Genomic DNA, 14621 nt, shown 5'->3' with positions numbered 1-14621 from the left:
CTTCTTCACTTCACTTCTTCTTTTCTCTTTTATTTACTCAAGGTCACAGGCATTTAATGACTTCCTGCGGAAATGTTTGGATAAAAACCCAGAGACTCGCCCAACTGCAGCTCAAATGTTGGAGGTAGGCTTGATGCTGTGTGTAACTGAATAGTAGTGAATATTATACAGTGCTGCACTTTGACATACAATGGAACATCGTACTCTGTCTTTGTCTTGTACTGACACACACACGCACACAGGTCAGTTTAATCTTCTATTTTAAGACCTGAATACAGTGATCTGTGCCAGGTTGGTGTTCCATGGCGGGCATAGGCATGCAGGTGAAAATGAAACGCTTTATAAGAAATTGATAGTGTAAAAGTGAAAGATTATTAGGTAGAAAATGTGCAGTAGCCAAAATCTAATGGTAAAGGATCCTGAATAAAGACACTATCATAAAATATCCTTGAAGGTTTAGATGAGAAGGACAAAAGAAATAAGAAGCTTTGGCCTCTTCGCTAATGCCCCCACCCCACCCTACCCTCAAAAAAATATTACCCTACAAAAATGTTTTCGACATTATTCTCAGAAACAGAATTCAGATTCTGACCAGATTCTGACCATATTTTGACCATATCATCAGCTTATTTGATACCTTTATAGACTTCACTATACATATGATCTTGGGCAGACATGGTTCTAAGCAGCTGTTTGATTGATTTTTAAAGGCATCATCATATGGTAATTCTAAGTTGTGGCAATGAAATGCAAATATCTAAAGACGAGCTTCAATCAGACTCTAGATTTCAGAGCCAGTAGAACGAGCAAAGCCATGAGCAGGGTGTGGATTACAGAACAAGAGCAATGTCTATTAAAATTCAGAGCCACAGTTTCCTGTCTGCATCCCATAGCTGAGGAACTGCCAGCTATTTACATTCCTGCTCTCAGCCAATGGTGTGTCAGGATTAACTTGAGTTTGCCACCTTTGGCCAATTAGAGCGAGGCAAAGATGAAAACCCTAGTCAGGCCTGCAGGGAATTCTCCATGTGTTCTCTAGTGGGGAGGGAAAGAGACAGGCGCGGCCCAGTTTTTGGTGCTGTGCTGCAAGTTTTAGATGTTTTTCATGTCCGCTGCCTCCTAACAGCTGTAGGCACTTGTGGGCGTGGTCAGATTGAGGCTTTGTGATGGATGTTGCATCATGTCACTTTGCCGGGAGTTACCATCAGTTTATGTTACAGGTTTCAGGGTGAAGTGAGCAGATGTGGAAAAATACAGGTGAATAAAAAAGTCAGAAAAAATATCCCTGGTGCGGGATAGACTAAATAAGGGATATAAAAATAAAGCTTTGCAAAGTCTTTGTCACTAAGCTTTTCACAGGAAACAAGAATTGGTTATAAACATCTTTTAACCTCTTCCCTTTTTTTGCCATAATTACTCTGCGTCTGTCCCACATATGCGGCTGTAAGGAATGTATACAAAAAAACATGACACAGTATCAGTCACTGTGGGTGTGTGGCTGGCCGGGAGACCGTCTGGATGACTAGTATTATATTGAATCCAGTGTCTCCTCCCATAGTTTCTCATGTGCAGGGTTTTTATGGTGTTTTTGGCAGAGCTGCCCTGGAAAGCATATAAACATTTCTGAAGTAGAACAATGTAGCACATTTTGAACTTTGAGTTAATCTTGGTTGTCTAAACTTAATAGAGTATATCTTAAACAAAAGTGTAATCTTCTAATTCTGCAAACAACTTCTTTGAGACAGAAATCTGTCCTAAATTACTAAATTTGGGTTAATAAAAGTCAAGTCAGTTGAGTACCAAAATTGCACCTTGCCCAGTAAAATTCTTACCCCTAACTTAACTTTTTAAAGTCCTAACCCTAAAAACGGTCTTAACTGCCAAATCCTCCTTCAAAAATGAAAATTTTATAACTAGTTAAAGAATTTCCATCATTCAAGATCTACAACTGTCCATAAAGATGGAGGGACAAAAGCATACACTTTATTTTTATTCCTGTGCATGTACACCTGACCTTTTTGCAGGTTTCTCTTCTAGTTACCTAATGGTCCATATTGTGCACATTTAATCTTCATACAAAGCCATGCGCACCAAATCTCCCCCCTCTCTGTCTAAAGCAATGCGAAACCTATAAAATGGTGCATTTATCCACTGATACACATCTATATCTGTGTAACAAGGCACCAGTGCTAACACTTAGTCTTTTTGCCCTGTGTTTTGCCTCAGTGAGGATGTGTTTACCTGGAGTATGGGAGGTCTGGTATAATTTATTGGATTATACAGCTTAAAGCAGATTTCTCAGAGGTTTACTGCTGTAGGTGCTTGACGCTACTAGTTACTCCTACTTTTTTAGTTACTAGCTACTCATACTCATCCCTCATATAAATTCAATGGCAATGGGAGAAAAATATCTTTTATAATCTTCAGTAGGCATTCAATGAAATAAAGAGCTTTACTAAAGCAACAATGATTAGATAATTGACATAATTGAATTTATTTCAAGTCATTTTTATGGCTTTATACAACATTTGAGAAACATTTTTAAATCAGAAATTTTGGATTCTTAGTTAAAGCAGTTGATATAAAGATGTTTTGATATTTCTGTGGGTTTCATGAATTTGTAACTGGACATTTCTCATAGTTCTCTAATTTAATTAGAAAGCAACAACCCTGAGTTGATTATGAAACTAGTTGCCAGTTCCCAGCCTTAAATACCTTGCTGGATGTGTAACATGTTAAAGAATAAGATGCCTTATTTTCTCTCAGAATTGGAGTACTTCTAATGTAGTGCTTCTCACATTAACACTCTTTTCTCCAATGTTTCACCTTGCTTAGGCTTAATGTAAATCTAAAACATGTCTGAAATTTTATTTCCAAAAAGTCTCTCTGCAATTTTCGAATTGAGATGGTGGAAACAGAAGTTGAGTTTATTTTAGCTCCTTTTACTTTTAAACGTGCATTTATTGCAACACTGCCTCTACCAAACATGACAAACTGAAGTATTATTGAAGCATTCACTGCCACTGCCACACTGTTCACAGGTTTACATGGCTTTAAGATAAATCTGTTGGCTGATTACAGAGGAAGTGGCCGTGTGGTTTCTGAAATCTGAGCCATTTCAGTTGAAGTTTGTCTTTAATTAAATAGCATTGCTGCATCAGTCATGTTGATGTTCTTCTTACAAAAATCACTAAATCAAAAAGGGCTGGCTGTGCTGCAATAGTTTGAGATTTAAAAACTCTATCCTATGTTCCTCATGTTGTCAATTGATGCCATAAAATGGGCTGACATAGAATAAATCATGACATCCAAATGTAGACACTGTGCATTTAAGCATACAACTTATCCATGCATTCATATTTTGCTTCACAAATAGTCAAATGGCACTCGTTTGTGTACATCTCATTAGGCAATAGCTGACTGTTATTTGTCATTGGAGAAGCTTAAAACTCAAGCCTAATGCTGTCCTCAAGGACAAGCAAGCTCCTGAACCTACAACTGTGGAGGCTCACAACACACACTGACTTCTACACACTTCATGGTCCAGCACCCCTTGCAGACTTTTCCCCTTTGTCAGCTGTTCCAGTTAAATTACACAGGAGTGCAAAGCATCTAAATAATAGATGATCAGCTTTTTATCCTTGCAGCACTCAACTTTTAATTTGCCTTTTTTATATTCCTGTTACAGTGTTCTTATTGCCTTACTTGAAGCACGGGGAAACATGCATTTTCTTTTTAGATATAGTAGAGTTGAAGACGGGTTGCTATTTTAGGTGCATTCTGTTAGAATAAACTGTTGCCTCAAGAGGAGAGTTGTATTGTGATTTTCCCATTGTTAATGCTGCGCAGGAACTGGCAGGTGTCAGATAGATGTCTGTGAAGGTTCTCAGTCATCCAGGTCATCGTAGTCAAAGGAGCTTGCAAAGAAAAGCGTCTGGACTTCTTTAAGTTACTTGAAGACGTTTCACCTCTCATCCGAGAGGCTTCTTCAGTTCTAAGGTCAAATGGTGGAGAGTCCCAGATATAAACCTGGTGGGAGTGTCCCCCCACAGAGGGACAAAAGGACCCCCTGATGATCCTCTAATCGCCTGAGCCAAGGTGTGGAACTGGGTGTGGGTCCCAATCAGCCAGAGTTTCTGGTGAGTTCATTGTGAAACCTGGCCCCACCTTATCATGCGAATTCCTGAGGTCAGATGGCCCATTTGACCTTAGAACTGAAGAAGCCTCTCGGATGAGAGGTGAAACGTCTTCAAGTAACTTAAAGAAGTCCAGACGCTTTTCTTTGCAAGCTCCTTTGACTACGGTGTCAGATAGAGTTTCCCAGCAGTGAAAGTATGTTGTCTTGTCTTCTCCTCCGGTTTGTTACCTCTGTTTAGTGTATCGTTTTTAAGCACCAGAATTTTTTCTCTCGATCCATCATTTTGTATTTTAAAGTTTTACAGATTATTTGAAAAGAAATTGATATCATTGAAAGTTGAGATGTTGCAGAATTCTGCAACATTCATCAGTGGTGTCATCTGCTAATTATTTAAACCTGTGGAAAATACTGTTCTTGTGTTTTGTGCAAATATTGCTTCATGGTTGTAAGCCTTTTAGTCAGCCTCACTCTTAGGCAATAACTAAATGCGTAGTGTTTATAGTGTTTAGTGTTTATCCCTAAAATAAATTTCTGATCAGCCTTAATAACTGTCTCTTCTATCTACAGCACCCTTTTGTGAAATCGGTGACGACCAACCGTCCGCTGAGAGAGCTGGTGGCTGAGGTCAAGGCTGAAGTCATGGAGGAAATCGAAGACAATAGAGAGGAAGGAGAGGAAGACGAGGGCATGGACCTTACTGTGGTACCAAACCTGTTCATTATCATTGTCCTTTTTATTTTGGTGTTTCAAAAACAAGAGTGGGCAGTCCATGCTCTTCCATTCAATTGGTTTAATTTATAGGTTAATTTATTAATGTTGTGATTTAAATTAAAAACATAATAATGGCACAGAAAGTGGATGCATTTTGACGTAGAAGTGGTATTGACTTTACAAGTAAATGCATTTCTGTGATGTTTCTCATTTTCCTGTCAGACCACACAGTGAGATGGAAATTACCCTTAATTTCAGTGTCCAGACTGTGTAATTAAGTTGCAACTTGCACACATAATGACAAAAAGGCGTGCATTTACCTGCATGTGTTCCCAGCACGTAGGTTCCTTCTTAACCACACAGCCTCACGTTTGTAGTCCTGACTCGTTGACCTCCTCTTATATTTTGCATATTTTGCTAAATATAGCCTTTCTGCAGAAGGATTGATGGTTTATTCCACTGAAGTCATTCATGAATTCACAAAGAACTGGAGATTAGACAGTAACATAGGATGAAAGTGCAGTTTGCTGCCTGCCCTGAGCACAAACAAAGGAACAGAAGACGGAACACAGGCATTCACCCACACATGGTTAAATATAGGTGCTGCTTTTGGCCTGTAGAAACAGCTATTGCCTCATAATCCCTAAAGGAGTAAATTATTTTAGGTTGCTTATTGTTCAGCCAAGATACTCTGACCCTTAATCAAAAACATGGGGATTTCTACATAGCAATAGCATGTCTTTATAGGATCCTTGAAATACTCTTACAAATGCTGTAATCAGACAAATGTTTTCATACATTTTTGTCCTTTCGCTATGAAGACAAATGGCCTTTTACATTGTACTTCCTTATTGTACATGTTGTGGCATTCAAGGGTCTTTTTATTTTATTTGGGTGACTCTAGTATACTGATGGTGCAAATTGGTGGAAAATGGTGGAAATTTATAAACTGCCAGCTTTTAAGCGTTAAACAGTAAACACTCTCATCTAGACAATTGAACAGTGTAGGTCTTAGCTGGACAGGTATTTGGAATAGCTTTCTGTAGGAGGTCTTCTTTATGCACCTTGTTGTACATTAATCATTGAAAGGAAAGTTATTATTTAAAAGCAGGTGTGATGAATCAGTTATCTTTATATAAAGTAACTAAATCAAATCAATGATCTGTGTGACCACCCTTTAAATGCTGCCAAAGTACACTGGTCCACATTTCATGGTACTTGAACAAGATGGTTTGCATAAAATCTTACTTTGTGTTATTATTTCTCTGTGTATGACACCAGAACACCATTAGTTATTTTATTATATCTATTTAGAAAGCACAAATAAAGCTCCCTCTCATTTGCAGGCAGGAACATTTTCACACATACAGTAACAAATTGCTGACTTCAAAACAAGCAGTAACCAGACAGTTTCTCTTTTTCTATATATATCTCACAAAGTGAGAAAGTGATGTTTGCTGAGACATTGGTGAAGCTGTGAATCATCAAGACAGGTTTTTGTTTTGTTTTTTTTACCTGAGGGAGAAGAGACTGTTCTTGATACAGAGCAGCTGATTAGAGATGTGCACATATGTAGAATTCTTGTCTCACATGTCTGAGATATGACTGTGCAGTTATACATAGTTGTGCAATATCATCTTTTTGCACATAAACATTACGTTATTTCTGGTTAATGTTTAGAGTGTTGCATGACAATTTTCTTTTAAAAAAAAAAAAATTTATATCATTTAAATGATTGGCTTTTTTGTTTGTTTGTTTTTTGCTTTCTTTGAGCTGCATAATCAGTTAATTCTTTCCTAGTCTGATTTGATAGGGTGCTTCTGAGATGTGATTCCCTTACCTGTATACATGCTAACTGCAGTAATATAATTTATCTAAGATTGTTAGTCTTGGGCTTTGGTTTTGCAGCATATTTGCAGGTGTTTCACATACTTTTGACACTGTAAAGTGCAGCTTTGTCTGCATAATAAAATACATTTAACGCACTGCTGTATGCAAAAATGAAAGAGTGCACACTGATTTATTTCACATCAAGACTTTTCATAATAGCAATGATAATGCCATTAACTCTCAGGTCCTGGCAGTCTGTCCTGACTTACGCAGGTTTTTCACCTCTGTAATTATTACCTCGCCATTGCAGATTAGATAGCTATCTAAGCTAAGCCATAATTAAAAGTAGCAATGTGCAAGTATAAAACAGGAATGACTGCATTCATACTAAAGCAAAGATTAAAGTTCCTTAGCAAAAAGGTGGACGGCCTGAATGTTTGTTTTTTTTCCCCATTAGTGTTTGGACCAGAAGCAAAGGTTGAAAACATTAACATTTTGGAGACCACCCATGACTTAATGTCTTACGAACATGAAATGTTTTGTCACACCAGTGCCTAACAGCACTTCTCTGTTCCTTTAGTCCTCAGCCAAGGAGCCATGCCAGACTAGTCAGACCAGTTTGGAAGGTGACCAGCCCCCGGACACCCCAAGCCCTACCACACCACCTTCACCTGCACCATTACCATTCCCCAGGAAGCTGAACCAGCCAGACACATCAACAGAGGAAGAGCCAGGCTCCACCATGGCAGTCCCTGTACCCCTGCCACGGCAGAATCTCCATAAGAAAGATCCAGATGAGGTGGGAGACAAAATGGGTGAAATCCTTGAAAAATCAGAGTCTGAGAAATCTGAGAGTGAGTCCTCAACCAAGACTACCTTCTCAGACTCTGGTATTGAGGATGGGAAGAGTACACCCTCACTTGAGGAGGAAAAGGTATTTTTTTGAAAGTTGTTCTGCTCATGTATATTTATGAAGTTGAATTTATTTATTTATTTATTTATAGTATTAATACTAAAATCATTGTTCTAGGTTGCCGGAGACACCCCAGAGACAGAACAGCCACCATCTCTCTTTGATATGGAACCTGAGGAATCTGAGAGATCTGATAGATCTGAGGACCGTACGATAAACTTCACGGGTTCAACAGAACCAGAGGTCCCCAAGATCCCAGCTAATGGAGAATTGCCAACTTCAAGTGGTGTTTCGATTCCTGTACCTTCGCCTGCATCCTCCTCTGCTCCCACCCAGGTAGCAAACGGCAGCCTAATAGAGGATTCCCCTGAGAAGAAACCAATGGGAGCAAACGCTGACCCTGGTTCATCTTATCTCAATGGAGGGATTATTGAGCGGTTGTCCTATTCAGGCAGCATGGCATCTGAGAGCATGGATTTGTCCGTCCACAGGGAGAACACATCCATTAGTGCACGGGTGAGCCAACACAGATCAAAGCTTTCTGTACTTAAAGGAATTCACATGATTCATTTACTCAAACTTTTTAAAATGCCAGAAAGGAATGGTCAGAGAAGATAGATCCCTCATTCTCTAAAGTGTTTTTGCAGAACATATCTTTATGGCAAAACCAGTGCTCAAGTGTTAAAGATGTACAGAGGGCAGCTCTGTAGGAAAACCCCTCCTGGGGGGGAAAAAAGAAGTGTTTCTTTGCACTCATAGCGGAACTGAAACAGCATTGTGTTGTTGTAGGGTGTGGGAGTTTGAAACAGAATATTGCCTGTCTCCCATTAGGTTTGCACGCACATTGCACTTAGGGAAACCCAAAGTTTTATATTCATGAGGACTTAAGTAACTTTTTTTATTGACTGTGAGGTTTTCTGGGATTTATTTCTCAAGTTTGGACTGAATTGGTGACAAAGCATATTGGGGCATCTCCAAAATGACTATTTATTTGATTTACCAGCTTGAAAAAGAATATTTTTGCAAACCCACTTAGGACAGGTTATCTCTGCTTAAGAATCACCAAATCCATGTCTGACAGTTCTTGTAAGCGAGATGATTGGGAGGCTAGACGTTGGGAAAGAGAAGCCAAATATGCAACACTTTCAGTTCATCTAGACCAGTGGTGGCCTTTGTGTGGGCACAGTTCAGCATTCACTATTGTGAGTGGAAATTTCTATGCAGCCCATTGTCAGTGAGTTGCTTCTGGAGGCTTATGGACTGACCATGATTAAAATCCTATTAACTGGGCGTGGAGTCATGGCTGTTCGACATGTCAGCAGGGTTTTTTTTAAATAATAGATTATTTACCAGGCGAGTCGCCTGTAAGCTTTTTTCTTTTTATTATTTTCTTGTTGGTTTTTTTTGTTTTTTAATATGATTTCTATGTTTCCGCATGAGAGAATGAGTGCAAACATCAGTGTGCACATGCACTTATAAATCCATGGGGTGTGTGTGAGAGCTACATGTGTTTTTTCTTTTGTTTGTTTACTCTTTTTGTTTTTGTGTGAATGAAGAGCGACAGGGAGTCAGCACAGTCACAGATGACCTCAAACATAAACGCCACAGCTGAACTGCAGAGTGATGAATATATATCTTTTCATCTTGGTGTCAATGTGTGCTTAATAACACACCAGAACACACAAGCACATAGACTTATTGTCATCGTCATTGTGTCCGTTACACAGAAAATGATTCAACAGTACTCAGCAGTGCGACATTAGCATCCGGTAGCTGCCAGCTATGACAGGAGCCTCGCACAAATTCGTATGGAGCGTGTTTGCTCAGCTGTGTTGGCTTCATGGGGAAGCTTTGTTATGGCGAACAGCAGTTTGTGCAAACCAAAATAATTGCCTCTGAGTGGGGAACACCTTCCTAGGGTCCTTCTGTCCTAATATATTTACTCTTTTTTTCTTTTTTAAAATCTTCAGCCAAATGTTTTGTTTTCTTCGAACAAAATGGAGAAAAGACCAGAAATAAGCCGACAAATACAAAAAAACCCAAACTGCTCGCCTACATCTAAGACAAGTACTTCAAACAAGACATCCATAACTGCAAGAAAGTCCCTGTTACAGTAAAAGATAAAACAAACTTAATTGTATACATAAAATAATTCTCATTTACTTTTTGTAATAAAATCATTCTTTTTTTTAAATTTCAAGGCAGATCTGTATCATTCTCAGAGGAAGAGTTGAGATAACTTCTTATTCACTGTGTAACAGTGAAAGCAAAACTGTCATTAGCTTTTTGTTTTAGTTTTGTATTCATTTTTATTTTAATTGAAGCACAAATAACTTTGAGAGTATTGGGATTTTCTCTTACTGTCATACCATATCATTCATACCTTCTGTCTTGCGTTCACGCTCTCTTTAGTTCTCTGGTCTCCTCTCCTCTTCATTATATATGAACTATTTATACACCAGGAAGTGACGACATTCAGAACTTCCCAGTGTTTGCTGAGTAAACCCTGTCATATCATTTTGCAAATATTGTCCCTGGAGGATGACTTGGACAGGGGACAAAGAAGGCGTAACTCCTCAGTTACACATGCTCCAGTTAACCGTGACAGTTTTGCATTGCAATTACAATATGCTATGGCTCATGCACTGACTGAAAGGAAATGTGTGTTTACATCATCGCACATTGTTTGGTTGAACTGCCTGATTTGTGCTTTTTGAGCTAGAGCAAACTTGAACAAACCTTTGTTGGCTAAGAAAAAGGTCATCTGCTCTGTGGGCGAATGTCTAGAAATGTCCTTTCAGACAATGTGAAGATCCACAAGTCTGGATAAAGAAGGCTTTTAACCAGTATTCTTGTTGAAGAAGGTTGAGAAGTCAAGTCACATGGTGCCATATTTGGTATACGGTGTTGTTACTACCTCCATGGCGTTCTCCATTATGCTAACAGATCAGCATCTTGCTTCTTGTTACAGTAGAACCTGCCTTACAGGATATTAGTGCCATGTAAACATACACACTGTCATACATACTTACTCAGCCTCTCCTTTAACAGATAAAGACTACACTACAGATAAACCTTGACACATTTGAAATATTTGAAGTTAATTCGTAGGAATTTGCATGAAAATAGTTTCTGTGAGTGATCTCAAGATTTGGGGGGAGACGATATTGGGGTCTTTGTAGTTCCTTACAGTCACAGTACACAAGAATCACAAAACAAGTCTGTGACTAAATTATATTGCGGTTGATATAAGCACAGAGATTTTACAAGTTAAAAAAAAGAAAACCTGTCTATTGCGAGAGTCTAGTTATGCTATGGAAGTGAAAGAATCTGGTAGTACTGACCTTTTAACTACTAAAAAAAACCCAGCATTTAAACTCAAAGTACATGAAAAAAGGTTAAATTCTGAGTTTAAAACCAGGCTTTTCTGTTTTTGTCTACCTATCAGAACTTTTCAGATAAGACTCTGAGGCGGACCAGAAAGTTTGTTGTTGACGGTGTGGAGGTGAGTGTGACCACCTCCAAGATCATCAGTGATGATGAGAAGAAGGATGAGGAGATGAGATTCCTCAGGTATGTGGGTGATCTTATTATTCCCTGGTAGCTAAGCCATTTTTCATTCGCTCTAAATGAGAGGCATGGACTCTTGTGTTCTCAGGACACAGTGAACACTGGATTGGGATTTATTTATTTATTTTTGTTTTATGTTTTAGTTCTTACTATTTAAGTCATCCTGCTCTTTGGGACTTTAGTCCCTTGAGATTAGAACTGTTATTGGAAAAAGTCTAATTTAGTCTCTGGTCTGAGAGGAAAATTTAATTTCTGAAATTACTTATTGGTTAAGTCAAAGTTCAGGTGATCTGTATTTGGCATTTGAAACTGATTTCTGTACTTCCTTTGAAGCATAGTGAGTTCCTGTGTTTTACTCCTGCCATCTAGTGGTGGGACTATGATATTGCACCTATGGCTGCAGTAATATTACGATATCATTCTTAGTTAATTTTGGTGAAATAATCTTCAGAAAGTCGGTGCTCAACAAAAATTGCATTTTCTTTTGCTTCCATTGGGTTTGCACCATTCAGAGTGTTGTTAGTGGTCTGTCAGCATAAACATTGTTTTTATTATAAGGAAGCTCAATTTATTCTACTCTCTTATTCATTACTTTTCTGCTGCCATGGCCTGATCTAACCTGTGATATAGTTCTAATCTGTAATTTAAGCACTTGTGTTATTTTGCTACCAGTTATAGTAGATCTTACCTGGCATAGTTTCATTTATTTTAGGTGTCCTTAGCTATATACATACATACATACGATTTTTTTTTTTTGTAGGCGGCAGGAGCTGCGTGAGCTCCGTCTGTTGCAGAAGGAAGAGCAGCGAGCCCTGGCTGCTCTGAATGCCAAACTGGAAACACAAAGGGAACAAATACAAAGACGTTTTGACCAGGAGATGAATGTGAGTCACATTACTCTAACAGCTTTAACAACAGCATTTTCGTCTTTAGCTAAAACTTAGTCAGACAGTTGTTGCATTAATTCTATGGTCATATGTATTTTTGTCACACCTAAATGTTTCAGGTCATCAAACAAATTTAAATATTAGACAAATATACCACATGAAAGGACAAAATTAAGTTTCTAAATGAAGGTGTTTTATTATTAAGGGGGGAAAAATGCAAACCTACATGGCCCTGTGTGGGGAAAAAAGTAATTGTTTGCTAAACCTAATAACTGGTTGAGCCACCCTTAGCAGCAACAACAAAAATCAAGCATTTCCAATAACTAGCAGTGAGTCTTTTACAGCACTGTGGAGTAATTACCTTTGCAGAATTGTTGTAATTTAGCCACATTGCGGTTTTTGAGCATGAACCTCCTTTTAAAGGTCGTGCCACAGCATCTCAATCGGATTCAGGCCAGAAATTTGACAAGACCACACCAAAGTCTTTAAGAAAAACAGGCTTTTTGTTTTTCCTAAGCCATTCAGAAGTGGACTTGCTGGTGTGTTTTGGATCATTGTTTTGCTGCAGAACCCAAGTGTGCTTCAGTTTGAGGTCACGAACAGATGGCCACACATGCTCCTTCAGGATGTTTTGGTAAACGGCAGAATTCATTCTGGTTCTGTTTACCACAGCAAGTCTTCCAAGTCCTGAGGCAGCAAAACGGCCCCAGACCGTCACACTATAATCACATTTTACTGTTGGTAGGATGTAAAATGCTTTGTTGGTTTTATGCCAGATGTAATGGAACTCGAACCTTTTGTCTCGTCAGTCCAGAGTATTTTCCAAAAAATGTGGTTAATCACAGTTAATCCATGATTTAAGAAGGTCAAAGGGCAATTACTTTTTTACTTTTTCACACAGGACCAGGCAGGTTTATATAACTTTTCTCCCTTAATAAATGAATGAAATAATTTAAAAACTGCATTTTGTATTTACTTGGCTTATCTTTATCTAATATTAAAATTGGTTCGACAATCTGAAACATGTAAGTGTGACAAATATGCAAAACACTCTGAAATCGGGATGGTTTCAGTTGCAATAAACTTCTGAACTAGAAACCTTTTCCTTGTTTGCTGTCAGCTAAAATTATAATATGCATATCTCCTGTTGGTGTGTCCTAGACCAAGAAGAAGCACTCTGATATAGAGCTGGAGAATCTGGAGAGGAACCAGAAGCAGGCAATTGAGAAAATGGAGGAAGAACACAAAGTTAAACTGAAAGAAGAAACCAGGCGTATCAAAGCAGAACAGGAACGAGACTATCAAAAATTCCTGGACCAAGTAAAACTAAAGAAAAAGGAGGTAAAGTGTGTGTGTGTGTGTGTGTGTGTGTGCACCTAAGCAAAATAAGCAGTAATCAGTTCACATATTCTTGCGTTTATTTAAGCCCATTTGATTCACAATAGGACATAAAGAAAGGGGGCAAGTCAAAGAAAGCTTTCAGTGCTCAGCCTCAACGACTGCACAGCTGTGTTGATTTTTGTATACTTTTCTGAAGTTCTGATGTCTGAGGTTTAATTACTGAAGTGTATTTTCTTTTTAGGTAAAACAATCTGTTGATAAGCTGCCCAGAAGTCAGCGTAAAGAAACCTTAAAACAGAAGATGATTTCCTTCCAAGAAATGAAGATGTCAGAGGTATGATGCTAAGTCATTTGTGCCATTTTGATGCATAATTACAGCTCAGTTAAAACAAATTTATTTTTTTTAAACTCTTAAATTTAGTATTATTTTTCAGTCTATATTGTTTTGGTGGTGCAAGTTGCTCAGTTTTGGAAATATTTACAATTGTGACATGATCATAAAAAATATGTTGAATGCACTGGAGAAAGCTCCTTTTTCAGAAACAATGAACCTGGTAAATGGCTGCTATATCTAAGAACTATTCTTTTGCTATCAAACTATTTACCAACTTTATCACTGCAAATAGAAGTATACATCTACCAGGAAAGAGACTAGATGTAAACACTGATGGCATGCTTCTCAGTTGAGTTATGTTGGTTGCAGGCTTCTGGTACTTGGCATGTGTAGATTGTTTGAAGGGAAACGGCACCTGCATGAAACTGCTGATTTTTGTTTGATTATTCACCCACTCCTCAATTTCTCCTCCTTCTCCTTTGTTTAGGAAGAGAAATTCTTTGTAGCTCAGAAAAACTATCTGCACATCACACTGAGGAATATTATTTCCAACAACAAGAGAGAGATTGCAGACCTGGAGAGGGATTGCCTTAACAAGAAGCAAAGCCTAATCAGAGGTACAACATCTGTAAACCAAACAGAATCACAGTAAAAATTTCAGCTTTATTTGTTTTCTTCATTTTGCGTTTATCCCATCCTTGCTGTAGTTACCATTTGATTTCATTCAGTGTCAACTTTTTAAATTTGATTAGAGCGTGAAAATACGATGTGGGACATGGAGCAGAAGAACCTTTACGAGAAACATCAGTTGGTGAAGCAGCAGATGAAAGATCAGTACTTCCTCCAGAGGCATCAGCTTCTCAAAAAGCATGAGAAGGTACACTAGTGGATATCATC

At 38.4% G+C, this 14621-nt stretch overlaps 1 protein-coding gene across 1 annotated transcript in view; it reads left to right on the top strand.

Moving 5' to 3' along the window:
• The window catches only part of stk10 (serine/threonine kinase 10), a 40915-nt gene that overhangs the window by 20827 nt on the left and 5467 nt on the right, over positions 1–14621 (top strand). Inside the window, exons 7-16 of the mRNA XM_085174661.1 lie at positions 43–124; positions 4706–4840; positions 7260–7613; positions 7710–8108; positions 11041–11165; positions 11923–12046; positions 13211–13390; positions 13632–13724; positions 14212–14341; positions 14477–14601. Coding sequence (XP_085030787.1) covers positions 43–124; positions 4706–4840; positions 7260–7613; positions 7710–8108; positions 11041–11165; positions 11923–12046; positions 13211–13390; positions 13632–13724; positions 14212–14341; positions 14477–14601 — 1747 coding nt within the window. The remainder of the gene's footprint in view (positions 1–42; positions 125–4705; positions 4841–7259; positions 7614–7709; positions 8109–11040; positions 11166–11922; positions 12047–13210; positions 13391–13631; positions 13725–14211; positions 14342–14476; positions 14602–14621) is intronic.

Source organism: Neolamprologus multifasciatus, chromosome 10 (assembly GCF_963576455.1).
Source record: "Neolamprologus multifasciatus chromosome 10, fNeoMul1.2, whole genome shotgun sequence".
Lineage (NCBI taxonomy): Eukaryota > Metazoa > Chordata > Actinopteri > Cichliformes > Cichlidae > Neolamprologus > Neolamprologus multifasciatus.
Note: the sequence above shows the minus strand (reverse complement) of the source record. Positions and strands in the feature narration are given on the sequence as shown.